This window comes from Columba livia, chromosome 4 (assembly GCF_036013475.1).
Source record: "Columba livia isolate bColLiv1 breed racing homer chromosome 4, bColLiv1.pat.W.v2, whole genome shotgun sequence".
NCBI classification, from domain to species: Eukaryota; Metazoa; Chordata; class Aves; order Columbiformes; family Columbidae; genus Columba; species Columba livia.
The window spans coordinates 68889572-68917342 of record NC_088605.1 but is presented as its reverse complement, the minus strand read 5'-3'; the positions used below and the strand labels follow the sequence as shown (position 1 = coordinate 68917342).

The 27771-nt window shown below is 38.5% G+C and overlaps 1 protein-coding gene across 2 annotated transcripts in view; it reads right to left on the bottom strand.

Annotated features, from left to right (window-relative positions):
- The window catches only part of LOC102089717 (N-deacetylase and N-sulfotransferase 4), a 154833-nt gene that overhangs the window by 91951 nt on the left and 35111 nt on the right, over window positions 1–27771 (bottom strand). Inside the window, exons 2-4 of one of the 2 annotated variants that reach the window (XM_065062182.1) lie at window positions 21447–21532; window positions 16520–17289; window positions 27–1271 (exon numbers count right to left, since the gene is read on the bottom strand). In XM_065062182.1, coding sequence (XP_064918254.1) covers window positions 27–1007 — 981 coding nt within the window. In that variant the 5' untranslated portion in view covers window positions 1008–1271; window positions 16520–17289; window positions 21447–21532. The remainder of the gene's footprint in view (window positions 1–26; window positions 1272–16519; window positions 17290–21446; window positions 21533–27771) is intronic. The other variant, XM_005515200.4, reaches the window with a different exon arrangement.

The window sequence follows — 27771 nt, the reverse complement described above, 5'->3', positions numbered from 1 at the left end:
ATGGTATTACCCGATGCTTGCCTTACCTTCACATCGTCAATGTTCATCCTCGTTCCCTCCTTCCCAACAAAGATGTCATCTATGTCAACCAGAATGTACCTATCCAAGGACAGTCTTAGCTTATTCCCTGACAGGAAAGAGATGGCATCAATAAAGATCAGTTTGTGCAACCAGAATGCCAGGTTGTTTCCAAAAAGAACTCTTTGTATGCCATCATGAAGCCCCAAGTCTTGGACAACGGTTGCATACACAGCAGCCTTTGGCAATGCCGTAGGAGGTGGTCTGGAGGTCTGCAGTTCAGTTAAAAGCACAGGTTGATAGGTGGAATGATTAAACTGGAAAACTGTCCAGTCTTCACCGGGCAGTGGACCTTTCTCAACCCTTGGTGCTTTGGTGATGCGCAGCAGGGGAGACTGGGGGTTTACCACACAGTCTTTGAGGGCTACATTATTATAAAGATGTAATGGCAATCCTTTCAGTTTTGTACTTGGGGAGCTGTTCTCATTGGCTTTATGAAAACCAATTATGCTAACACTGTATTCCACACAGTATTTTTCCAGAAGCTCTCTATTCCATGAGTCCATGGATACATACTTTAAAATATTCTCATATATAACAATTGTATATTTTCCTCTTCCATTGTCTGTGAGAGGGGGAATATCCCCCTTGGCTGGTGCGATGACCATGTGGTATTGAAATCTGCTGGACTCAAGGATGGCTATGATGTCTTGCCCGAGCTGGGAGTATTGGCTTTCCACGAACAGGAGGACAGTGGGGTCAGTTTTAGATGGATCGATTGGCTTGGCAGTCTTCAGCTCCATGGACCTGTAAGGTAGAAGCTTGAGATCTTCACACTCTGCCTCTCCGGTGGTTTCCACAAGCGCCATTTCCTGCTTGTAGCCAGTGTAGAGGTAATAGGCAGAAATGATGATACTTGCTAAGCAGAAGGTTGCCAGGAGAATGACCAGTGTTCTGAAACTTCTGTGGAGCTTCACGGTTAGATTCATCTTTTGCAGGACTTCCAGCTCCTGTTGTTCTTGCTGCTTTTCTGTTTCTCTCTTCCTAAAGTGCCATAGTAACGAGGAATTGCAGAGGTGCTGATTCCTCTTCTGAGATGTTCATGTGACCATTGCAGTGCATTTATGAAGCTGTTGGGGAGGTTATAAAGCTGTTGGAGTGGGAAGTCAAAGGATCTGGAAAGCTAAATTGAAAGAGGTTTTCTCAGAATGCAGCAGCTGCCAATAATCAGTGAAGAGGACTCTTAACATTATCTGCAACAAGAAGTAAAAGAAGAGTAAATAAAATCCATGAAGCAATTAAAACCAAACATTAATAAAGACAGTGATGGATAATGGTAATTTGAGTTACGAGGGAAGTTTATGAACAGTTCAAGGAGCACTCAGTATCACTTCCTTTCTTGATGTATTAAGATAAGTTGCATTAAACAGCTCTCCCATATTCTCAGGGTATGAAAATAAAGTATAAACATAACTTTTTGAGGACATGTATCTCTTCATTCATGTGAATTTCATATCTAAAAGGCTTCATTGATATTACAAATGGGAGTGACTGAAGATTATAGGGCAAAATTAGGACAAAGTAAATATTTGTTAAATATTGGGCTCCATGTCAAGCTCATACTTTTGCAAATAAGTATTTTGAAGGGGATAACCAATTCTGTATTGGACTGTGAAACTAATGAAGGCAACTTGAAAGACATGAGAAGACTTTGAAGAAACATTTGCAGGACTTCTTTCTCACCAGTTTCTATTTTGTACCTTGAATTTACAGTCTGTTTAAGGACTGTCTGGAATGAGAAAAATTATGCATATGGATTTTTCCAAGTGAGCAAGTAGGCCACTAAAATTACAGGATGCACCTGTGCATGCTCCTGCCTCCATCCTCCCGGGGTGAACAGGGGATGGCATGGGGCAAAAACAGCGTTGGAGCTGCTGAACCACAAAGGAGCAGTCTAGTGGGTGCCGGGTGGCCATGCAGATGTGTGCCCTGGGCTGCGGCACCTCTGGCTAAAGGACTGGGGGCTTCGGTCCATCCCAGCTGGGCTGTGTGGCTGAAGCACGAGGTGCTCAAACCAGACTGCTTGGCCAGCTCTGAAGCCCTTGTGCAGCTCATGGTAGTTCTACCTAAGCTAATGAAAATTTATTGTTGCTAACAATAAACCATGTGACTCACAAGCAATTAAAGTTACCTAAATAAATAGGCCATTCTGTTCTATGGATTTAAATAGGAATTAACATCTTTCTGAATTATTTATATTGTTTGCCTGTCGGAACCACGTAAGACTGTAAACAATGGATGAGTTTTGAACTGCAAGGATGGAACACCCTTTCCAGGCAGATACTTGTCAGTTGACATGTCTTTCTCCATTAATTCACATTATGATTTTCAGTTTTATTCTGAAAACTATTCATTCATTTTTAACCTCACTTCTAAAAGAAAAAGCTTGTAAGAAAGGTATTTTTGTTTTTATATTTAATGACCCTAGTGTACAGTTCTAAGAAACCTATTGATTTTGTCAGTTCAGGATCTTAAAAATACTAGTGAAAAGGTTTAATTCTGTTTTAAATGCCTCATAAGCCACTCTCCCAGTATTAAAGTACCATACTGCTTTTGGGAGCTTATCAAGCAATGAACATAATGCTGAGGTAATTGTGAATTAATAGGTCTATTGCTCATGAGTGGTTTGTTCCTTCTCTGGCAGTTTAGAGAGAGGGAGCTGTTGCTGAGGCCATTTGTGAGTTTGCCAGATTCAGGTTTTCATCTGCTTTACCTTTCTCAGTTGGAAGCTTTCTTGGAAATTCATACTGCTGTATGATGGGCTGCTCCACCAGGGACCCTGATGACTACATGGCGATTGACAAAAAATGAACAGGGAAGGTGGTTTGTCCATGGAAGTGAACAGAAGTGAGAAAAGTCTTCTATATTTAGTGATGTCTTATGTATGAGAGAAGAAATACAAAAGAAATCTCAGCTATTGCTAGGAAATTAAAATATTTCTGGTAATTGTAAGAGTATTTGCCCCACTTTGGTGCTTTCCTTGTTCTGCAGTTATGTCTGCTTGTCAGGATCTTGCTTCTTATTAAACCTCCAATTAAGATTTTACCAAAAGATAAAACTGGATCAAGTGAAGCATTCTCTGTGAGACTGCATTTCAGTTTTGGTGACGTTGATGAGTCACTCAGCCCGACGCTGAGGGTTTATCGGATGAGGAGAATTGGTCTCCGTGGGAAGAACAGCCTTGCTGCGTGCATAATCTGCCCACAAAACAGCTAATTGCAACAAGCCTTAGTTTTGTTGGCATCAGATATGCAGGTATCTTGGAAGCAGTAATTAAAAACCCCTCTTGGACTCTGCATCCTCTGCTTGCTTTCGGCACTAGAGGGCAATATTTTCTTGCTTTTCGGCAGACAGCACCTGCTCTCCCTTGGACTCAGAGAGCCCTGCCTGCGGTCAGGCTCTTTCTGGAAGAGTCTCGGAAAAATCAGAGCAGGCAAAACACCTTACTTAAGACTCTTGTGGCCAATAAATTAATAAATAAAAGGACTCCTGTTATAAGAAATCAGCTGCTGAATCACACTGAATGCTTACCAAATGTCTCAGTGCACATCTATAGCACAAAGGAATAGCACAAAAGGAGACCCAAAATTGCACATTTTTCCTCACTGCTCTTTCCTGCTGGATCTCCCAGGTACTGGTATCATCAGCTGCCAAAATAACATGCTTTGCGAGCTGTATCTTTGCTGCTACCCTATCTTGTATTACTCAAAGATGAGAAGTCCTTAACTTTCTGCTAGACAAAATAAAAATACAGTCTTCATCCCAAATTATTTTATTCAAAGAACATTGGTAAAATCTTTTCCAGTTAAAATATTAGCAAACAGGCTTAATGGAAACTAGAACATAAGTTTTATTGCACATGTTATAGGTGCAAGTATTTACTCCAATCTAGCTGTGTAAGTAATAGAATAGGTAAGGAATTAAAACTTTCATATGGAAACCTGGCATTGGAGCAGATCCCCTTTTTAGTTTGTGCATTGTGTTTGAACTGCTCTGTTGAACTGATTATACAGTTCAGTAAAAAAAAAAGTGTGAAGTAATTAAAGTTTATGAAAATAAATCAGCTATATTAGCCATTAGTGGGACATTTTCCAAGGCATAATTGGAAGTTAACTGCCACTTGTGCCTTTGAAACTCTCCCCCTTAGAGTTCAACAGCTTCACATTCACTCAGAAATTCAAATACCTTTGGAGTATTTATGGGCTATACTAATTTAAAAAAAAAAAAAAAAATTGAAAATTGGCCATATTTCATGATTAGTGTTACTAATGTAGTTTCATTTTAGAAACTGGTGTTTGAGGTCCTGTGGTCACTGGTCAGAATTCATTGACTCTTCAAGGGTAGAGTCTAAAGTTGTGTGCATTTGATCAAGGAATCCAGGTTACATTCATCCAGAGTTGATCCTTTAGTAGATCTTTAATCTTTTGTTTAGCCAGCTTCCTAGATGTGGGGCTGTTCCCCAGACAGAGCAGAAATCTGCAATGTAACTGTTGTGATGCTATAGGCACCTGCAGGAACTGTAATTTTTTCTTTAATTCAGGCAGCCAAAGAAAAAGAGAGGTTTAAATATTGCTGCTGCCTTGCTAAATATTACCTCCTGCTTTCCCTACAAATGGATTTGATTGAAGATCAAAGCATACTGATTTTGAAAAATGATTGGTTAGGAGGCTAGGACTCAACTATTTAAGACCAATAGCACAATAGTGAAAAGAAAGAGCCTCTTATTAATACAGCTTATTAACACTGCATCAGGAATTAAAGCCGATTGTCTCATGATCCAGTTACTATACACAGAGCTTCTCACAGCGCTTAGTGATTTAACAAGCATCTTGACCAAATTAGATGCAACTAATCAGTAAGGGAATACAGACGCTGCAGAAAACAGTTACATGTTGCAAAGGTAGCTCTTAATTGCCGATGAGGCATAGCTGAAATAATGAAGTTATTGCCTGGGTAAATAAGGAAAACTCCATTAAGAGTGGGAGTTGCTGCCTTGCGTCATCCGTCGGGAGAAATATGTGACACATGAGCAGTTTGGCTCGGGCACAAGGACGGTGGCGAGTACTTGGTGCTTGGGTTGCCAGCCTGAGCCAAGGGTTACAAGCTCTGCTCCTTATCTCTCCTTGTAGGCTCAGAATCTCTGATCTAGTTCAGCTTAGGAGAGCAGGGATCTCAGTGTTAAACAAAGAGTTGTGTTTATCCACCCTACTTCACATCTGCAGCAGATTAAGAGCATGTTGCTGGTTACAACGCAGATTAGAGGAGCAGTATGCTTGTTAATTCTCTATAACACGGTCATTTCTGATCGCCTGCCTGTTCTGGAGTGCAGCACTATGTGGAACTCTCTGCGGGTAGTTCATCTGGAGATGTGCCAGAGTTTTCCTCTCGTCTTATTCCCGTATAAATCAAAAGTCATAATGCCTTTATTTTCCATATATAAAACTTCCCTTTAGGCTAAAAAAATTAATGTAAACTCTTTCCTCTTTTCTTTCCTTTCTAAGTTTATATGACCCCTGCCATTTATTAGCAGTCCAATGATCCATGATACCTACTTGCTGCGCCTTACATATGACTGCTCATTCAATACAGAGACAAGCAACCTGATTTAAGTGAAGAATGACTCCTGTTGACCATTAGCAAAAATTCAGGCTTTCTGTTCACTGCAAAGAACAGCTTTTTGTCTAAGAAAGGTTTCAAAGAGGTTTTTTAGAGAGCTCATGAAACATGGGTACTTCTTGAAAGCAACATTGTTTTTTTTTCTTCTTCTTCAAGCTTAATGAAGTTACAATGTGTTTTGTGTTTATAAATTTGGCTTTGCCCACAAGTGGTGGCAGTGCCAGCTGCTCATGGCTTACCTCAAGGCTTTACAAAATGCATTTAAATGTTAGAGACAGTTTCTCAGCTGACTTTGTTCTAACTTTCTCTAGTCATTTCTGAGTGGAAAAGCTGCTCAGCACTTTCACATCTTTTGTTTGTTTTTAATGCATAATAATCTCTAAGTTAAAACACCAGTTTTTCAGTATTTTCAGCAATTTGATCAGTCTATAGTGCACATATAATATTGTGTGATTCCAGAAAGCTAAATGATGCAAGAGGTTGAAGTTGATAATCAATGAAAATAAAGCAAGATGTTTCAGATACCTGAACCTGTGCACTCAGTGAAAGGTGGCATGATCTTCTGCGTGAAATGATACTTGAAAGGTAGAAGTCAAAGGGGTCAGATAGCTATGTTTCTTTGGCTTTAAACTTTTCCAGATGATTTCAAAACTTGGAACTTTGAAGGAAAAAAACCCTCCCTGGTGGAAGGGCAGCTATAGGTGTATTTAGCAATAGATTTTAAACATACACATACTCTCACATATGTGTGCATACACACACACAGCCCTCTTACTATGTATATATGATGGCTGGCAAATGTAGTGTAAATGTGCTTAAGAAGTCTGCAAACTCTTTACTTGATAATCTGATAACATCTGATTGCTGCAGGCAGATTCATGCGAAGCTAACAGTTTGTTTCACTCCAGGACCACTGAAGTTGTTCTGTTTTTATCATAGTTAGTATTGTCAGGTGTCGTCTGAAGCATACTAGTGGAGGGGTTTTATTTGTTTTCAGTGTTTTCCCATCTTTTGACAGAATAGGGGAATTGTGATTAAAGAAAGCCTTGTCATAATGGTCTCTGTTCCTTCCTTTAGGACCGTATAAATGTAGTAGTTACATTTAAACAATCCTAAAATGACATTTGGTCCTTTGAAGGCAACCGGAAGGCTGATGTGACCCCTGGTGAAAATGAGTTTGACATCCTTGCTTCAGTACTTCCAAAGGGTGTGTCATAGCCACCACTAACTTGCCACAAATCTCATTTTCTTGAACACGTACAATAGCTGTACTGTCATAACAGCAAGTAAGCAGATATATTTTGTTATTGTTAATTCATATGTGATCTGAAGTTGCTGAATCACCAAGTGTTTTCTTTGTTATTGATGCTTTTAGACAGGTAACTATAATCTCTGCTAGTGAGATCCCCCGCAAGATATTCTGAGTTTGTGGGATGCTTTTATAAATGTGAACTAATGAGACTATAAGGAAGGTATTGTTTTTTCTTCTCTTGCATAATTGTTGCCTCCTTTGATTCTCCAGCCTGTATATAACGCTTCAAGTTGGTTAACTCCAAGTAGAAATTTATTCTAAGTCTTAACTAGATGACACTTTGAATGTTGCATGATCAGCCTCAACACTTCTTTATTCTGATCCATTAACTTCCAATAGTCTCATGGTTCTTTGGAGCACCCAGAAATGCACATAAACATCCCATTGTGATGTTTCAGTCACCTTTCCTCCAATTGTCACTGTTTATCAGTACCTAACGCTTCAGTGCTTTAGAACAATAAGTACTTGTAGTATTTCCTCAGAAAGCAGTGACTGTCGTCGTGTTGTCCCCCGCCCCGCCTTGAATGTCGGTTGTGGAAGCTCCAAGAAATCAGTAACAACTTCAGTATAATGGAGAACCTATATATATATATATATATATAAATCTCTTGTTTCTTAACAGAGTGGCTCTAGTCACCATCACAATGGACAGGTGTTAATGACCCTGCTCATCTTTTGTTCATCTTCATGTGAGGCAAAAATGTTATGTAGTGATACCAAAATACATCACTTTATCAAAATATACATAATATTTTGATGTCATCAGGCAAAGCACCTTAGTTTTGTGGCCCGATTTAATTAAAAAAAAAAAAAAAAAAAGCAGCATTTTCAATGCTGTTTCCAATAAGTGTTCATCTTGCCTGAGTGATGGTAATAGAAGCTAAATATTGTTATTCTTGGGCAGAGGCCTGACTTGTCTGAAGTCATTTGGCAGACCCATAGCTGACCTGGAAGGAGTAGCGACTTGTTCTTACATCATGTTTTTCAACAGATAGCTGTCTTTACAACCTTCATAACATCTGTAGGAAGTGCACTACCAGGATGAAAAGAAGGTTTTGAGAGATGATCTAAATGGTAGAAGCTTACTGATTAAGCCATGATGACAGAGCCAAAATGTCATGGCAGGAAGTTGTGGTGGTTGAAAATACAGCAGAGAATCCCATGGTGCAAGTTGTGTGTGACCTACAGGATCAAATCCTTGGAGTTGATTCTTTGCTTTCCCAGTGGGATTAATAGAGATTGCAGATGTAATGAACATTCTGTGATTGCCCCAGTCCTTTTGAATGGAGCTGATGAATAAAACACTTCACGTGTTTTCCTGAGGCAGCCTGAAAAACATTGCTCCTGACCTGATGCAACAAATCTTATCATCTCACTTGGTTAATGGCTCTTCATCACTTTTCAATTCATAGTTTAATGCTTCAATGGAAGCCAATTTGAATTCATTTAACTTTTCAAATAAAAATTTTGTGAGATGCTGTATCAGATGTTTTATTACAATCCATCTATTCTGTTACTGTTTTCTACTTTTATAAGGCTGTCAATTAGCTATCTAGTTTCAATAGAATGATTTGTGTTGTGAATTCAGTTGAGAGAAAACATTGTGCAATAGAATGGTTGCCTAACTAGAACTCCTTAAAGTCAATCAATTCAATAGTCAAAATATGTATGTCTTGTTTGATAATATATAAAAGCTAAGACAAAAAAAATCTTTTTATAGTCCTATTAGCATCTAAATAACTGCAGATTTTCTGTATGTATTTTGTAAATTTACCAAGGATTACAGATTTTCTGGATAGCTATTGAAATCTTACTTTTTGGAGGTTTCTTACACAGAAGAGTTTAAAAGCTCTCTTTAATTAAGAGGCACCTTGCCTACAAGACATAGTCACAGGCTCTGGAATAGCTTGTTAGATGCTAAACTCTTTGGACTTCATACTTTTCTTTTTTTTTTTTTAATAGTTAATGTTTTCTACACTTTGTTTTCCTACTGCTTTCATGCAACCTAAAAGTGTTTGCCACCATATAAGATAATTAAAACATCTCCTCCCTTATATCAATGACAATATGTTTCACTGAATAACATGTTTTGTGGTGTCTGTATCCTGTCACAGGGACTATTTGTGAGAAAGTCTGATGTGGTCACATCTGTGATAGGAATTAAAAGGAGGCCACTAACTTATTTTGGAAAGACTACTGCTGTCACGTAGTAATGATCTACTACTACTGCAAAAGAAGTCTATTTAAACCCAGATAACAAAGACTTTGTACTTAAATCATTAGAACAGCACATTTATCACATGAAATTTAAACAGAGGTATATTCTGAATTTATTCAAGCCAGGTTCCAGCCAGCCAATGACAGTTTTCAAGCTCTGAGTACTTCAACAGCTCTCTTGTGTTTATTCTTTAAGTCAACTCTACTGGAGTCCCCTCTCCCCATCTTCATCTTTGTTGGCTGAAGGGTTTTGTTATCATTGTGAGGATTCGGTAGAAAAAGGTGTAGAATACCTAGTGAATCTGGTCCCTGCAGCCTCTGGTCAGAGCAGGTGTGTGGGCCAGAGCATCATCTAAGCCACTGGTGCTGGTCTGTGCTGGGCAGGATAATGTGGCAACCTGGCAAGTCTGGCCAGCAAGAAGTGGTAATGTCCATTAATAGCTTTCAAGCAAGGACGTGTGAGCAGAGTGAATGAAGTCATGCCTGTGTGTATATAGCTTCTTGGACTTCAAAACAGCATTGTTCTAAAAAGGAAAATTCAGACAGTCACTTCTACCTTGCTTATAAAATACTTTCATTTATCACTGCTTTATTGCATGACAGTTTGGGGGCAGAAAGTTAAGTTTGTAATATTGATCCTGTCTTTACTATATATATTTGAATTGCTTAATTTGGACTCCTAGCCCTACACCAGGTTCCAGGCAGTCCTGCAGAAAATCCTGGGTCTTCTTACCAGTGCTTAAAAACAGGAGAGATTAGCTTTTTGTGGGAACCAATTATGACTGCACATGTTATGGTTGTCAGTAAAACTAATCTAGACAGAGAAACTTCATCATGTACTAAAAATACTACAATACCCAACAGACTGTATCTCACTTTATTGTATTTAAGTATTTCAGACACTGCCAAGCAGACAAGATAGTTAGTCCAAGAAAGTTTTATGGAAGATGTTATTACAAAATCACCTCTTTTTTTTTTTTTTTTAAATCTTGAAATGATTGGATGGATGTTGTTTGCATATCAAGAGGAAAAAATTGCCAGTGATCAGAGGATAAGACAGGGAGATGAAACTTTGAGTTGTGTCTCCTCCTGCCACCAACATGGTGTTTTGCCCCCTGGGGGCCACTGGTTTCTTTCAGTACTTCAATTTTGCTGTCTGTGGTGTGGGAGCAATACCTTTTCTACCTTTATGTGAACATTATCTGTAAAATGTTCTAAGATGTTTCATATCTGTGTGTGCATTTAAGAAAGTGTGAAATCCTTACTTCTGTTTGCACAGCCAAATATATTTGCAGTGCTTCCTTCATTTTTCCTCTTATTCTGCATACCCTGGTTAGATTTCTTTGTGTTTATTTCTGTCACTGTTTTATGGGTTTTCTCTGAAAGAAGTCACTTTGTCAGTCAAGTAGAAGATCTCTTTTGAGATTTCTGGTGTGTCATCTATGACCTATAGGTACAGTTTTTCTTTCGGTTCAAAATATAAACAAATGCTTCTTTTCAAAGCATTTATTCTCTGTTTGCTTAGATGAAGCTCAACTTAGAAATGCCACTAGTAGGATAAGGGTCCTACTTGGGAATTCAAGGGATATTTTTGTTGAGTCACACTAAGCTCGGAGATTGGAAGACTTTGGGAAAAATAGAACTAATACTATTAGAGCTATAGGATAGAATTAGCAGGGGTTTGACTAACCAGCTGTTTTTGTGAAAAATCTCTGCTTATTGAACTACTCAGGCATTAAATTATTCCCTGCCCCACGTCCCTGTTCCCCTCAGCCAAAAAAAGATTAAAAAAATCAAATCCAACCACTTGCCAAAATCTTTCTGAACATACTGCCACTGCACCAGCCTAGGATTATTGTTATATTTCTTTATATTCCTATTCTCTACTGTGGACTGGGTGCACAACTATACCAATATGCATTTCCAGGATGCGTCTTGGAAGAGGAAATCCAGCTTGGCGTTCTGGTTTATTGGAAGGGGATTATAGCCAACAAATGGTGTCTCATTAGTTGACAAAATGATACATTGTAATCCATAAAGTTTTGTATTAGGTATTATATAAATAGCTAGATATTTAATTTTCTGCCTCTGTTCCACGGAGGATAAAACATTTTCAGAAGTACTTTTGTTTAAAATACGAATATGCAGAATGACTGCTGCTGACTCATGCTGGCACATGGACCTTGCTACCTCCAAAACTGATGTAGAGTTAGTCTTATGGGAGTCTGAGTGTCAAATGTTTTGAGGCAACCTCTGCCTGCTTTGCTTCTCATGTGGACAGTACGTACCACAGAGGTGTCCTGACCTTTAGTTGTGATTTTTCAGGTACAAATTACAGTAACATTCACCCCTGCAGGTAATTTAGAAACAGAAATGTATGGGGAAACAAGACTCAGTTGATGTTTTGTTAGAAGATGGAGTTCCAGGATTACTGCTTTTAAGTTATGAGTGAAGTAGACCTTAAGAAGGAAGAGTGGTCACTATATCAATAAAAACAAAACAAAAAACCAAAAACAACCTAGACGTTCACTTACAGTATTTACTGTTTTGTGCAGTGCTCTGTGCAGTAAGGGATTGCAAACTGTGTGTACATGCATGATTCCACCGGTTGTACGGGAGTAGAATAGTGAAACCTTTTTAAATGACACAACAAATACGGTCTGCTGACTAGTGATGAATAAAAATGCCCTAGCCTGTTATATCAGCTGTTTAGGTAGGGAGAATACAGGTAGTCTGGCAAAAGTGTCGAGGCAGATGGCCCTACTTTTGTTTAAATTAAAAAAAAAAAAAGTGACCAGTAAGTGTAATTTCTATATCTTATCCAGAAAACTAGACACAACTGTATTTTCCACTCATATCTAAAAATTTCTCTGTGAATCAATGACCACTTGCCCTCCCCTCTGGTTGTTTAAGAGGTGATAAATATCCCAGTGAGAATAAGGAATCTCAAATAATACCCCAAGGCTCTGCACATTGAGCTCTGGCCTTCTCCTTGCAAAATATGTACCATGCAAAAGGAAGGGATGTTGGATTAAACATCCCCTGAAACTGGAACATAGAGGTGGGTGCATATTTCATGACAGACTGTTTTAACTTTCCAAACAGTCACCTCTTTTATGGCCAGCAGCTACTATTAATTATTTATCAGAGCACTTATTTATACACTAAAAGCTAAATGCAATCCTTTCGATGGAAGCCTGGCAGAGTGCGGGTTGAAATAAGTAGCTGTGGATAGTCCTTCAGGAGAATGTTTCATGCACAGTTCTGCTCTGGGAAGATCCTGTTCACATTATTCTATCTGCTGTGTGTCTCTAATGATATATACATATGGGAGATTAAAACCCAGCCATTAGTAAAACTCTATATATGTAGATGCATCAGCCCTGGGCACTAGCTATTTCTCGGTGCTCTTGTGGGCTGTGAGGGGATGGCAAATGCTCTTCTCATCCCACAGCTGCTTAAGGACTAACTAAAGTTGCAAGATTGTCCTGGCCAAAATTCTGCAACAGCAGCCCTGGGTGCAAGAGCACGTGCTCTGTAAGTTTAGTTATATTGTGGCCTGGGACCAATGTGTCAGCAGATATATGCGTACAGATTTTAAATGGCTGTTTACATTATTCTGTTTGCTTTGAGGCTGTGCTATGGGATACCTTGTATTCGCATGTTTTTGGAAAGAAACCTGCATGGTAGGAAGAAACTTGCTTTGCCTCAATGTGACAGAAGCAGCAGGGAAAACAAAGACTTCCCTAGGTTGCGAAAAACATCTGAGAGATTCAACAGGTTTTCCCTTGGTCAAGCTAAGTAAGCCAAGTACAGTTTTCATTTCATCAGCTTCCAAGGAAGAAGAGGAAATCCTTTTTGCTGCTTTTTTCCATGTAATAAGCCCACCCTGCTCTGCCTTCTACTGTATTTGCTCTCTGCAAAACACATCCTTATAGCAGATGAGAGAGGATTAATTTGCTCCACTTGCTTGCACTTGAGGAAAACAGTTGTGACCCCTCCTGTAGGCAGAGGGAAGGAAATAGGTTTAAATACTTCTCCGCTTCTTTCAAAATTGAGTTTCAATCATCTAATCACAATACATTACTCCTGCTGCCAACATCCTTTCTTCATCAAATACTGACATGGTTTCTACACTGTTGTGCTGTTGCCATGTGATTCTGGTAGCATTACTGCTTAGATAAAATATTATTAATTTTCTATGGCAACTGTTAATTTCAGAAGAATTTGTGATTTCTTTGTAATTATTACTGACAGTATTTGTAATACATGGTTTGAATTGACGCACATGGTTTCCATTTCCTTCCAGCACCTGATTTTTTTTTTATAGTTCAAACAATTTTTCTGATTTACATGTCAACATAAATGGAAAATAAATTCTGTATTTGTATCTAGCGCCCTTCTGGATGGCTTCCACTTCAGGAGGGGCATAGCTTCGACATCTCAATAGGACAAGTAGACTTGTTGATGCCATATGAACATTCTTCAGCCTGTCTCAAAATGTGAGACAGGACACTGAATTCTCCAAGCAAGTTCCAAAACAGAGACCCTCCTTCTCCCATAGTTTGACCCCTCAAACCAGGCTCCTTACCAGGCGCTGCTGTGCTACTGATCTGCCTCAATGGTCCTCATCTGCATCCTGGGCCTGAGAATAAGGGATCTGTTAAGCTGCCACCCTACACTACTTGCTTGGTCCTTGCAGAGGGTTTCAGAACCAGGCTGCCCTCACCTTGGGAAGTGTGGAGAGCCCTTGGCTCATCTAAAATGCCCTGTTCCTGAAATGACCCCACAGACTGGGGAAACTGCAGCTTTCTGCACAAGTCCGAGTTATTTCCTTCAGCCACCCAGGCCCCAGCTTGAAATGCTTTGCTGCTCTTAGCCAAGGGTTTGCTTTGTTCAAAAAAGCCCATTTTGCAGGTATGCAAAACAGTTTCTTGGATGCACCTATAATGCTTCAGCTTCTTGAAAGCTTTGCAAAAGCAAACACTTGATGGAAGCAAACATCAGTCTATACACGCAGCTGAAGTTCATCCAGCCCTACAGTCATAGAAGCAGTCAAATCAAAATTGTTTGTGGGCTAAATTGGAAAGATTTGGAACACATTTTTTTTTTTTTTTAAAATGATCATGATATTCTTTCTTATTGCTTCTCATAAAATGAGAAACACATCTCTTTCTGGTATGTGGCTAAACATGTTTTTCTGTTTGCCTAACTGAAAAATCATAGTCGTGACTCCCAGTAACTCATGAACATTTTCTTTGATCAGTATAGCCCTGGGTTTGCAATATGTGGCCATGTTTTCTGTAAAGTATCTCATTATACTTCTGAGAGAATTCCTGTACTCTAAGGCTTCAAAAAATAATCTTTACCATTAGCATATTTTCCCCCATTCATACTGAATGATAGCCGAACTCTACAGTAGGTCATGCTTCCCTGCATACTGCCAAATCAGCTAAGTCTGATCAGTGCCATTACAAAGAGCGATATAGCAGATACCATAACATCCATAAAGTTTTAATAGGACTTCCAGAACTTTACAGTGTGAGTTAAGAGCGTTCAGACTGAAATGGAAGTATATAAATGTATGTATATATATGTGTATGTGCAAGTGGTCAGTCACCCAAGCATCCTGTTCTGTGCTTAAATCTAATATTTTGCATTTCATTTACTCCAATGAAATGAAAGAGAAGTGGTTCTCCAGCCTCAAAAAAAAAAACAGCGGTGTCAACAGCACATCAAGATAAACCTGCTTTCATTTCTGAGGCTTTCAGATGTTATATATTTATTATGAATCAAAAACGGCCATGTTCCGAGGAAATGGCACAAAAACTAATACACTACCCTAAACTTCTGCAGAGAGCAATGCCATTAGGAACATCTAATCTAATTGAGCAAGATCGTGTTATTTGGATTGATAAGATTCAGAAGAAAATTGGAAGCCAAGAATTTCCTTAGTTAAGTGCAACTTGGCATTTTTCCCATCTCCCCCCTTCTTGAAGGCAGCAAGTCAGCTGCTCAGCAAGTCAGACAGTACAGCTTGGCTGGTGGTAAAACGTGCATGATGAAAGTACACAGACATGATAGGGCAAGACAGGGAAGCACCTGGCAACATTGGCAACTGACTGAACTTTATGAACAAGGAGATTCTGCTATTCTTCCACAAGCTGAAAATCTTACAGCAGGAGAAGGATCATAATTATAAACTACTGAAGAAACTGAGTAAAAATTACTTATCAATATATATATATATTTTAATGTTTTGGTATGATGACATTCAGGGGTAGGAAAGGCAGAATAACCGGCTACACGGGGTAGGCCAGATTCTGAAACATTTATTTGCAGTGAATCCAATCAATGTGATTAAGAGCTGCAGAAGTTAGTAAAAAAATTTCATGGTAAATTCCCTGGGGCAAAGAGAACTTAATGTGGTTTTTGTATGTATGTGTGATTGTATTAGTGTAGTGCTTGTAGGAAGACACTTATTCACCTCTAAACATTTCTTCTTCAAGTGTTTATTCCCAGCAGCAATGACTTGGAGACTGCATGTCAGTCCTAAGATAAAAACGCTGGGCTGCCTCTGTGCTTTGACTCTGTAGTCATCTGAAGAACAAACACTGATTTCTTCAGTTTACCTCTTACTACCTGAAACAATCCTTGCTTCCACACTATGAATGATGCTGCTGTTTAGAAAACAACAACAAAAAACAACAACAAAAAAATGTTCCTGACCGATAGAGAACAGATCTGCAGGTCTTGGCTTCCTTACTGTACAGTTACTCTTACTTTAAATAGCGCATGCTTACTATAGATTCACAGAAAGCTTCTATGTTGTCATTTTAATACACTAGTTTTGCTTAACTTTGACAGCTAGATGGTAGCAAATGAAAGCAAAGTATATGGAATAGACTAAAGAAGAATTGCAGCCTTTTTCTTTTTTTCCCCCATAACCTCCCATGCTCTAACTTCCGCGGTCTTCTATATATTTAGTCAGACAACTGTTTCTCCTCAGAGGATGTACATGTGTTTACATTGAGGGCACTTGCATGCGAACATGGTAAAGAAGATCTCAAACTTTCGAATAATCCTTTGAATGCCAGGCTCTAGGCAGCTTTCTGAGGTACTTGCTATACATAACTAGCTTCTCGGCAAACCATTTTACAAACCATGTGGATATTATACTTGTTCAAGAACTCTTTTCTTGTCTGAGTACAGATACTGTCTATACAGTTGTATGAATACATAACCAGAAGCATAGCCTACTTTAGCTATATGTGCAGAAGCTGAACAATTGCTTACCTAGAGAAGAATTTCTCTTCCTAGTGCGCAGAAAAGAGACATCTGCTATTCAAATCTCTTCACATGGCTTCAGGTAAACTAGGGAGAGTTCTCAATTGATAGCAGCTGTCTGAGCAGCATCCCGGGAAGGTTCCTCTTGCTCCAGCCCCAGCAACTGAACTCTACCGGCACAGTCACATCTCATTTATACACAGACTGTCCTTTTCAAAACAAGCAGCCAGCTGGAATGATTCAAACCTCTGTTCAGCACACCGTTAAAATGCAGCTTCCTTCTTGGATGTGAGGATTACACCAGGGAGCAGCCACGCTACAGCAAAAAGGCTATGAGAACTATTTAATCACCCAAATACCAGCTGCTCCTGTTACTGCCGCCGGTGCCGCTGCCGCTGTGCCTCCTGTTTGCTGTAGTCAGCCTCCCTCTCCCTCATATCTACACAAGTATCAAGGCGGCTTTGCAGGGTGGTGATTGGCAGAAGCGGCCAATTCCTCCAGCTAATCAACCCCCAGACTTTCAAGGACTCGGAGCTGCTCTGATGTCATTCCAACGGGGGGGATGCTTCACACCGGGACGACGCGACGGAGGCTAATTCGGAGATGAGCTGCGTTCCTCTCCCAACGCTGTGATTGATGAGATGCTCCGGGAGGATTTGCATAATCTGTCATTGTGCAGTTGGACCACCTCCCCTCCTGCCCGCCCGCCCGCCCAAAATGCGGGAGGGAAATGCCACTTGCAGCTTCTGATTGTACACCTGGAGCTTGCGACCGAAAACCTAGGAAAAAGGAAAAGTTGAACGAGTCATTTTCTGGCACAAGAATGCTGGAGGCAAGTGTGTGCAGGGGGGAGCCCCCAGCCCATCCCCAGATACTAAATGAGGCTCAGGAAAATCACAATATAAGACTGCTCTTGTTAAGTCACTGATAAGATCAACTGGTACAACAAAACATTGTTTTAATGCAACAGCATAGCATGACCAAAATCAAGCAGGAGTCACCCAGCAAGCTGGTTACAAAGGCTCTCCCTGAGACACCCTCTGGGGGAATACCAGCTAAAATGTGGTGCTCAGAGGTGCGAAGTATTTTTCTACTGCATGCAAAACAAATTCCACCGATTTGTTGCATAATATGTTATTAAAATCCTATATCTCCTCCAGCTAGAGATGAAAACTACATCCATAGCCAAGAAACATGATTGTTATGCGACTTTAAATTATATTACAGAGGTAAACCTAACTACTTTCTATATTTAAAAAAATTAGATTTTATACCAATCTAATTTTCAATATTTCCCCACTTGACACCTTTCACTCTAAAACTGTTCTTGATACAATGCACCTTGGAATTGAAATTCAGCCAATTCTGTGCAGCAAATGTGAGGAGAAAATAGTTTTGTTCAAGGAGACTGGAACAAACCCATTCTGAGATGATGAATGATGCTGTAAACTCTGATTTGAATCATAGGAGGGTCAGCTCAACCTTTCTTGTTTCCAAAATACTGTAAATAAATGGCGTTCCATGAAGTTTACCTTTTACATCCTTCAGCTGGGACCTTCTACATGAAGAGATATTTGCTCTCTGTGAATATCCATGTTTCAAAGATGGTGGGTATTCCTAACTGGGGACTGATTTATTCCTTCTGGCTAAATTAGAAACTGAGGGAAAATTAAAACTCAAAGTATGTCCGAGTAATTTCCTGCAATTTCTAATTACAGAGCACTCGCTGGGGTCTTTTAAAAATGCCTTACACCTATGGCTGGCTCTGGATTTGGGATTTGTTTTCCTAAGACTGTTGCGTAGGTGGGGTGTGGGGTTCTCATTGGAGCTGGGTGGTGAGCGGATGCCCTCTTGCACCCCCTGTGAACACCAGATCTTGTGTCAGGCTATAAACTGAATTCTCTGAATGAAGTGAGTTTCTTCCCAGCATAAGGAAGACTTCTGATGCAATTGGTAGAAAACCGCAAAAATGCAAGAGCTTCCTGTTGCTAATTGGCTTGCTTCAGTTCTGTGGAAAGATGAAGTCCAGTTGTTTTGTTCCCCTTTCTACTCGTATACTTGACTCCCAGCTGGACTTCACCAGAAACATCCCATGGGTGGGAGGGTTGGGTTGTGGGGTGCGAGCGTGCGGCAGGATGGCTCTTTGCTGCTGCCAGATGTGGTGGGAACAGTGGTCTGTCCCTTTGAAGCCACAGCTGGAGCCCCTGCCACAGATGTTCCCAGGGTGGGCTGGTGGCCAAGTAGTTATGCATACTGTTGAGGGTGTATTTTAATTCAGATGCTTAAGTGGCTCTTTGAACTTAAATCCTTAGCTTAATAGCATGCCACATGAGATGAATTCAACATGAAGAAGCGTGGCCATTGATTCACACTGCCTCTATCTGTTTGCTTTGTTACTGATTCATTTTAAGTGGAGTATCAGGTGATTTATTATGGTTTCTTGCCAGAGTCTGCCCTTATTAGAAATCAGTGTGGAAATCAGTTGTCAGAATTGTTCCAACTCCTTGTAACAAAAAGCACACCAACCCTTGGGAAAAAGGCAGTACAATTTGAATTTTCACTTCTCTCTCCTTTGGGTAGTAGTGAGAATTGAACTCTTCTTGCTCAGACACAAATGCACTCATTACCTAGAATGTCCTTTCAATCATGGTATTATTCTCATGCTTCGCTTTAGGAAAAAATATACGGAAAAGAAAATAGGACAGCAAGAAATAGAAATGAAGTATGGATGAAGAGAAACAGTAAAATGAGGGGAATCCTAGTAATAAAATACCATACTAGTGAGGTACTGTATTTATGTGTTTATCTGGGTCTTACTTGGGACATGGATTTTGCATTAGCTTGTGGAAATTCTGTATTGGTTAAAACTTGTGTGATTTTTTTTCCTCCGTATACAGGTAGGGAATCTTGACCACCTAGCCTTCCTCCCTCAGTAGTTCAAAAGTTATAGATGAAACCTGCTAGTACTCTGCCCCAAACTGGTGTTATCTTTCAAAAGTGTGAAGCTCTTTTTAAGTTTGGGGTTTTTTTTTGTTTGTTTTTACTTTCAGCTCCATAATACAAGCATTGCTCTGTTCCATCCAAATGTTCTTGGAGCTTACACACATTACAAGGCATACAAATGTTTTACTTTTCTAAACCTAGTGCTTTCACATAGACTCTCTGCTTAGCACTGTGTAAGTTAACAAGATTTTGAATCAGATTTATTTTTTAAAGGGGCATCTGCATTTACAATAGAGGCAATAGCTGAAAATTCAGCATCCCACTATTTAAATCCTTTAATGCAGACTCTGATGTTCATAGTTATCTCTAAGTACTCTACCACCACTATTATGTCTGCACATCTTTTTTAATGTATTTTTCTTCACAGCACATTATGAAGTAGAAAAACACAATTCCAGCAGTTCTGAGCTTAGAAATATGACACAGAGTAAGCAAATACTCTCAGAAGTTAGTAAGTATAGTATATATCTCCCTGATTCACCCTTCTAGAATACCTGAAGACTTTTACAAAAATATTTGGATTGCTGTTGTGCTGTGGTTATGTAGAGCTTGTTTTCTGTGTCTCCATTTTTTCCACCTGTTATTACAGTTCTCTGATGTTTTAACAAGTTCTCCCTACTTCTCTCAAAAACTAGGTTGCAACATGAAGGCCAAACTTCAACATCTAGTTGACTATGATACATATAACTGTCTCTTTCAGCTAAAGACATCCTTACAGTCTTTATTGAAAGAAAAATGGCTTTTGACGTTAAGTTCATAATGAGTTTAAAAGAACAAAAAATGACTTGCTGAAAGGACTAGGTTTTACTTGAGCTGTGGAGACTTCTTCTGAACTTCCCTATAATTAAACAACTGTGTGTCTTTTATTAAACACAGAGAGCAGTTGCTCAGCTAGTGTAAATTTTCAAAACATCCATTGATTTCAGAGGAACTATGACAACTTGTAAGAGTTACAGATTAGCCTCTAATTCTTTAACAGCTCCTCAAGATATGCAGAACTTAATTATACTCACATCAAAACTACAAGAAACATAAAGGCATAGCAGAACGTGCTTTTTTTTGACTATTCAAACATATATTTAACTTTACAAGTCTGTCTTGGGTTTATTTTTTTTTCGATGCCTCTATAAGTTTTTGGGTTTTTTAATCTGAATATTTTGGCTCTGAATCAAAATGTGTTAGAGCTTTTATATGCTCAGAAAAGTAGAGATGAAATATAGATACACTTGGAGCTGAGTTTCATGCATCACAACTCAGTTGAAGCATTCGTGTCTTCGGAAAGTGCCTGCCTTGTCATGGGTTATTATTATTTCCCAGATGACAGTGGAGAATATGCTGCTAGTAGTCCACTTAAGCATGAAGCACTGATTTGAAACAGCATCAGTGGCAAAAATGATGCAAAGTCCTGCAAGCAAAACAAAATAAAGAAAAAGGCAAAAATATGAACTAGGTTCCCTGACTGTTGACTTTCTTCAGCTATGCAGTTTTTATTCAGCTTCTGTTTTACTCTCCAGTTTCTGTTTGCTCAGTTCTGTGATGATCTTTATTTTAACCTTTTATTCTTTTATAAAACAACTCCCATATCTTAGTATATTTTTGTTACTGTAAGTCTTTGGATGTATTGGTTTCTGAGAGTGCGTTGATACATACTAATGTTGAAGTATCTGTTAAACCAACATACGGTCATTAACATTGAGCATTAGAGATGCTCCACATCTGTCTAATTATGTTACTGTTTTATGTTTTAAGTGATTACTCATCTCTAAAAATATGAACTCTGGTCTTTTAAGTACTGTTATCAAGATACTATCAAAGCTAAAAATGAGTTTGTTAATGCACAGTCTGATCTGTGTCACCACTTCCTGAGTTTTCAGCTCATTTTGACATTGAGAGAAGAGTTCATGTTGTGTGAGAGAAACATGTCTTTGCATACCTGCAAAGCCTTTTGGGTTCTTTCCCACAATTTTTTTACATAGTACTTCCTGGGTTCAGATTTGGCCCGAAGTCAGCAGAAAGTTCCTGTAAAGTAAATGGGGGTAGGACTGGAGTTTAGAAAGAAAAGAGCTTTTTCTCAAGCCACACCTTCATGCAGTGGGAGAGACCAAAGCACTAGAGATGTTTTATGTTCTGCCCAGCCCTGTTGTCATTTACATTTGAACCTATAACACCTTAGACATGTACGGTACGTGAGCTTTATCTCATTTGGTCTGCTTTCATGAACACTGTTCTTGCTGACAAGTAAGTCAATCTCTATTTATAAATCCTCACAGGTACTAGACTAAAAGTTGGTCCAATTCGTTCAATGACTGCCTTGCTCAGAAAAAGCTCATGGCTTCTGCAGCTGCCACCGCTGCATTGCAAACTGTCACAAATATGGAAGTTGGCTGATCCAGAAATTTCAGTGGTGCTCACATTTCCACTGTCTGTGAAAATACGAAGAATAATTTACTGTATTTCTTTATCCTCTGTGAATCACAAATGTTTTCCTTCATCGCAGAGGATTGTATATTATAGTTTCTTTCATGCCTACTACTGCAAACAGCAGAAGTGCTTTCATCCTGTTGTACATCAGCTATGGTGCTGTTCTCCAGTGCTCACCCACAACCTGAGTTCAGGCCAGTGAAGTGACTTCTTTAAACAGGTAACATATTTTGTACAGAATTGCTTTACAGCAGCTTGAATTCCTTACAAGAAGACTGTGTAGTACTCTTCTCTGTACATCTGTGTAGTACATCTTCTATGACATGAACTTTAGCAGACCTATTTACCATCTGCTGACGATCTCCAGACAACACAAAATGATTTGCACCGAATGGTGATTTCCATAAAATAGAAAGAATCCACCTGGACCTGAAGAGTATATGTTGCAATAAGAACCAGGTAAAAAATGTCCAATTCACCTCTGCCTGCAGCGAGGGAAGAAACTAACCAATAAGACCTAGCAATGCTGCTGGTGTAGAGGGGGACTGGTCCCTGATGTGCCACTCTTCTGCTGAGGCCCTTCAAGCCTTTCTGCTTTCTCCCAGTACAATCTTAGTGGGCCTCTTTTTGGAAAACATAGAACTAAGGGAGGAAACCAGAATGTGCTCAAAGGAAAGGTCTCTAACTTGGCTGTTGGGAAGTGATATATGTATGCACTTCCTTCTTCTTCTGTTGCAATTTAAGGAGCAATTATATAAAAAATTACCATGTTATTTTGGGAAAAAAAAGAGAATTCATTCTTGCTCTATCTCAACACTTGGGACGATGAGAACAATTATCTCTGTATAATATCAACATTCACTTGTCATGTGCCAGCTGCATATCTGAGCCTTGGTGACTAAATAAAAAGAGAGTAATGGGCTTACATCACTGCAGCATGTTGTTTTCCTGATGGATAAATTAGCAGGTCAGTTATTTGAAGATCCAATGGGTAACAGCTCATGCAAGAGAATGAACAGTATAAACAGTGAAGTTCAAACCAACTGTTGGCAAAGCCATTATCACAAAGAACATCATCCATGAAACTAAGTGATAGTGAACAAATCTTAAAACTAAGTATTTCTTCCTTGATTATTAAACATTAAGAAGCTTGAAATCTTGGTTTAATATCTTAAGTGATTTAAAAAAAAATACTTGAGTGGGAGATTTCATAAGGTAACTTAATTAGATTATAACTCCAATGGGAGTCCCCTTTAACATGTCTACAAAGGCTCTCTAAATACTCTAATCCACTTCTGAATAAAAGGTGAAACCAGGAATGATATTTTCAAAGGAGAAACTACAAAGGGCATTTATCTTTCTCTTTTTACTTTTCTGTCCTTGCGATCTAGATATCAAGCTTCCATTACATTTTAAGGATTACCTTTTCTCTAGGCTAGATCTTACAGGCATAGCTTTTTATATACTCTAATTTGAAACTAAAAAAACCCCCTCAAAGTGGAAAAATCCATTATCAAACCACTTTCAAACTGGTATTCTAGCTTTATTGTAATAAATAAATCCTGTTGTACAGAGTATTTTGTTTCACCTCTTAGGAAATTTCTTTTATTTTAGACAATCCCATTATCATTTGCTTTCTGTTTCATCTAGCCCTATAGGAGGAGGCCTCATGCTTATGAGCTACTTCTGCTAATGCTCCAGGTGGTGTGGGAAATCTCAATACTGAATGAAACTTTTGTAAATCACTTTCTGTTCTTTTTTGCAGCTTTTTTGTTTTCTTTTCAAATTAACCACTGGTCTGAGCTAGGGCCATGGTACTTGGAGAGACTTGGTCTTCCCTCTTTTAACTGATTTGGTCCTAGTGATTTCTGGATACATGAACGTTTACACTTGAAAGGTCTCCAGAATGTGTCGTACAGCTTTTTATTTTAAGGTTGGCAAAAATATGAGGGAATTTTATTTGTCTTTAGATGTGTGAACATGTTTGTTTCCCCAAGATAACTCTGCTAGCTTCAGTGGGATTAATTGTGTAAATAAAATAAATACTCTGGGTACAATATTTTTACATTACAATAACCACTAGCTGTTCATTACAGGAACAGTTCCAGTATCATAACTTTCAAAACTATGCAGGGATTTTGGCATCATCTCCAGCCTGGCAGACGCTCTACCTTATGGTGGTACACTGGGAGTGCTCTTCTAATTCCTTTTCTGGGATGCAATATGTTACACTGGACTGTGCCACTTTACAAAAGCCACCTCAAACCATGACATGTGACACAAAACCCTAAAAAAGGAAGATCAAAGTATTCCCTCTGAGGTTTATTTTAATTTAATGAAACTATGCTGTGCCTTAATGTTAAAACAACAACAACAAAACCAACAAAAAACACACAAACCTAAGTTCAACAAAAGGGAAGCTAATGTACTTTAAGAAATTGTAGTCTGACAAAGGAAATCAAGATAAATATTTCATGTTTATATTTACTTTCTTTAGAAATATGTAATGTCTGTAAGGAGGACAGAGTTAATAAGGTAAAGAAATGTTTTTAATGTCTGAGTATTATTGTTTAATTTCTGTTGAGGTAGAATTAGACTTCAAGCAGTGCTCTCAAAAAAATCAGTAGGGTAACAGAAGGAATTTTTGGGGGATAAGATATGGTACAGTTTAGCTTGAAAAATGCACAATGATCATTACTCTTCAAATAATCACCTTTGGATTCATATTCCTTTTAGAAATATATTTTTATCTTGGGAATAAAATAAAGGTTAATTAATTAAAATAATAAAAGAAAATCATGGATGGGAGTAATCAAAAGTAAGAGCACTCCAAGTGAATAAGCTCTTGATAACTGACTTAACCACTATCCTTGTTTGTCATACTCATTCCTTCTCTTCTCATGCCACTCAGCAGGTTACATTTAAAAATACGTGTTTCAGTCTATAATGATGTTTTGGAGTTAACTCTTTGTTTTCTGAAAGCTCCTGGACACTTTAGAAATAATGTTTAGTATTCAGAATGGTGTTTGGCTATTTATACCACCGATGTGACTACTTGGTTGTGTGCATTTTGGTTTAAGTGTTTGGTTTTTGTATTTTTTTTTTAAGTGTTGGAAAGGCATGCACACTTTGAGCAGTGACTCTGTGGACTGAAATCATGATATAAAAGCTAAACAACAGTAATAGAGGTATTTGTTAGAACCTGAAATGTGGGCTCAAAAGAACAAGAATAAATGATGAGAGGATACCAAGCTGATTTTCCTGGTGGCTTAGAGCCACTATGTTAAAGAGAAAAATGTTTTAAGTAAGTAGATATTATACTTAAAAAAAACAAAAAACAAAGACAGAACAGCAGCATGCTTATTTCAAATCTGTTACATCTTGTGCTCCCATAGAGGGCAATATTGCATAAAAGATCAGTTTAAGCCATGTATTAAGGACCTACCGATTCATTTGTGCTAATATACTTTAAGGAAAATTGCTGTTACAATAAACTTTATGCTGCATTTCCCTTCGGTCAGGCTATGACTAATACACACAATAATGCACACAAAACCACATAAAATAACCCCTTTAAAGGTGAAGGAAATTAATTTTGTAGATTACCTAATTGTAGGTTGTAATGGGGAAAAAAGAAGTTACATTTTGGCTTACAATTTTCTGTTCAGTAACTGAGTCACATTAAGTACTCTCTTTTAAAGTTGATTGAACAAACTCATGAGAAAAAGGACACAGGTTTGTGTTGTCAGTTCTGGGAAGAGGATTTCTAGATAGATATGTCTTGAGTACAGTGAAATCATCAGCATTTCTGTATTTTATCTGGTATTTTTTTTTCCTGTGGGTGAACTTATAATAATGTTTTAATTTAGTCTGGTGCTTTGGTGATTTTGATGTGCTGCCAGCACAAGGCCCTGGACTTAAGTCTTTCCCAGATGATCTATGCTCCTTTAAAATGACCTCATATATTCAGTTTCTCTCCTATTCTTATTTGCCTGATTCACAAGCACTGTTGTATAGTTGTGTCAAAATGAATTGTTAAAATTGTCTGCAGTGAGTGTGAGGGTATGGAAGTCCAAGTTCGCGTATAGTGGTTGGACAGAGGTGAGTTCGAATTTCAGGAGAGTGGAAAAGCCTCATAGTTGTATGTCTATAATTATGAATTGTCCCCAGTGTTTCAGGTAACATTATTAAAATTATTGTGGAGAAAAATCCTTTATAAATATCTTAAATAATTCAGTTAGATGGGAGATTACTCAGATTAAGTCTCAAGAGGTGATATGTTCCCAAATTTTGACTGAAATCAGATTGGTTGATGTATTGATGTAAGTGTCCTGAATTAAAGAGTAATAATTATTGTTCTAAGCAGTATACTCTTTAGCTTCAAACCTCCATTAAAAATTAATTTTGTTTAATGGGAAATATTTACTTATGTTCTAGGGGATCTATACTTTAACTTCATTGCACTTGACTGGCTTTAGACAGGAAATGAGATGTCTTTTTTGAAATGTGTGTAGGTCACTTAGGACCATGTTTCTGCATTTTTATTAATGTTATTAGCATGTAACTTCTCCTGAGAGTAAAACAACCAGCTGAGTCTAACATGTGAGATAAGTAGACATCACCTCAAGGTCCTTCATCATTTGGATAGAAAAGCCTGTGGGAGTTTGCTGGGTTCCTTCTCCATCTCTGCTCGTGAGTTTTCATTCAGTTGAGCTCACCGTGTGTGTGTATGGGGGGGGATGATGGTCCCTTGAGTGTCAAATAGGCATGAGTCTGTGATACATCTGGGGTGGGTGGGGCATGAGAAGGAGGCATCGCAGGAGATGAACAGAAGGGGCAGATTGAATGAAATGCAGAATATTGTGTGAGAATCGACTACTAAGTAGAGCTCATCAGCAATTATGATCTTCACACGAGGCACTCCACGTGGTGTCAGAAAACAAAGGTACTGTCAGATGCAAGAATACTCTGTTGAGAATGCAGGGAAAACAGCAAGTCTGAAGCGACTTCCACCAAAAATGTGAAAAAAACAAACCTCACATCTAGTTTAAGGGAAAGTTAAAGTTTATACAATAAATACTACTGCTATTTAGTGGCAGTAGTGCTAACAACTTTAATAAAACTGAATCTAAGATGTTTAGTGTAGAAATCTAATAATGATAGGATAAGTTTTTTTTAATTATTCTTATTTCTCTTTTCTTATTTCTTCTTTATCTTCATATAACATCTACAAAGTTCAAGGAAACTTGTTTTTCTACAATGATAAGTGCCAAGATTAATCCTGTTCCCAAAAGCTGGCTTGGAGACACCCTAGAAGTACAATCAGGAGTGAAAAAATCCTTTATCTAGAAAATGAATCTGAGTTATCAAATATTTTGGCATATAAATGAGCATGTTTTTATTCTGGATTAAATTTCCACCCAGATCTTGTATTTAAAGCCTGGTTTCCACCTGAGGGTCCAGATGCAGCTGTAGGGTCCCCACTTGCTGCCATGGAAGGTGCACTGGCAGCCAGCACCTTCTCTCAGGAGCCACCAGCCTCATTTTCTGCCCTCTGCTACTTCAGGAATCTTGAAAGAACGGGTTGTAGCTGTTTGTACTAGATAGACTCCAAAAACAGGTAGATTCAATGATAAAGAAAATGTATAGGAAACTTTGCAGTTCATATGAAGGTCTTTGTTCTGTAAATGACAACTTTCAGCTGTTAACTAATTCAATATTCTGGAGATTGTGTTTTTCTGCATTTCTGTAGCGTTCTTGTCTCATGAATTTGCATGTTCAATGGTTATTTAGAAGTGAGTGAGTTAATGACATTTTGTTGCATTTGTATCTATCAA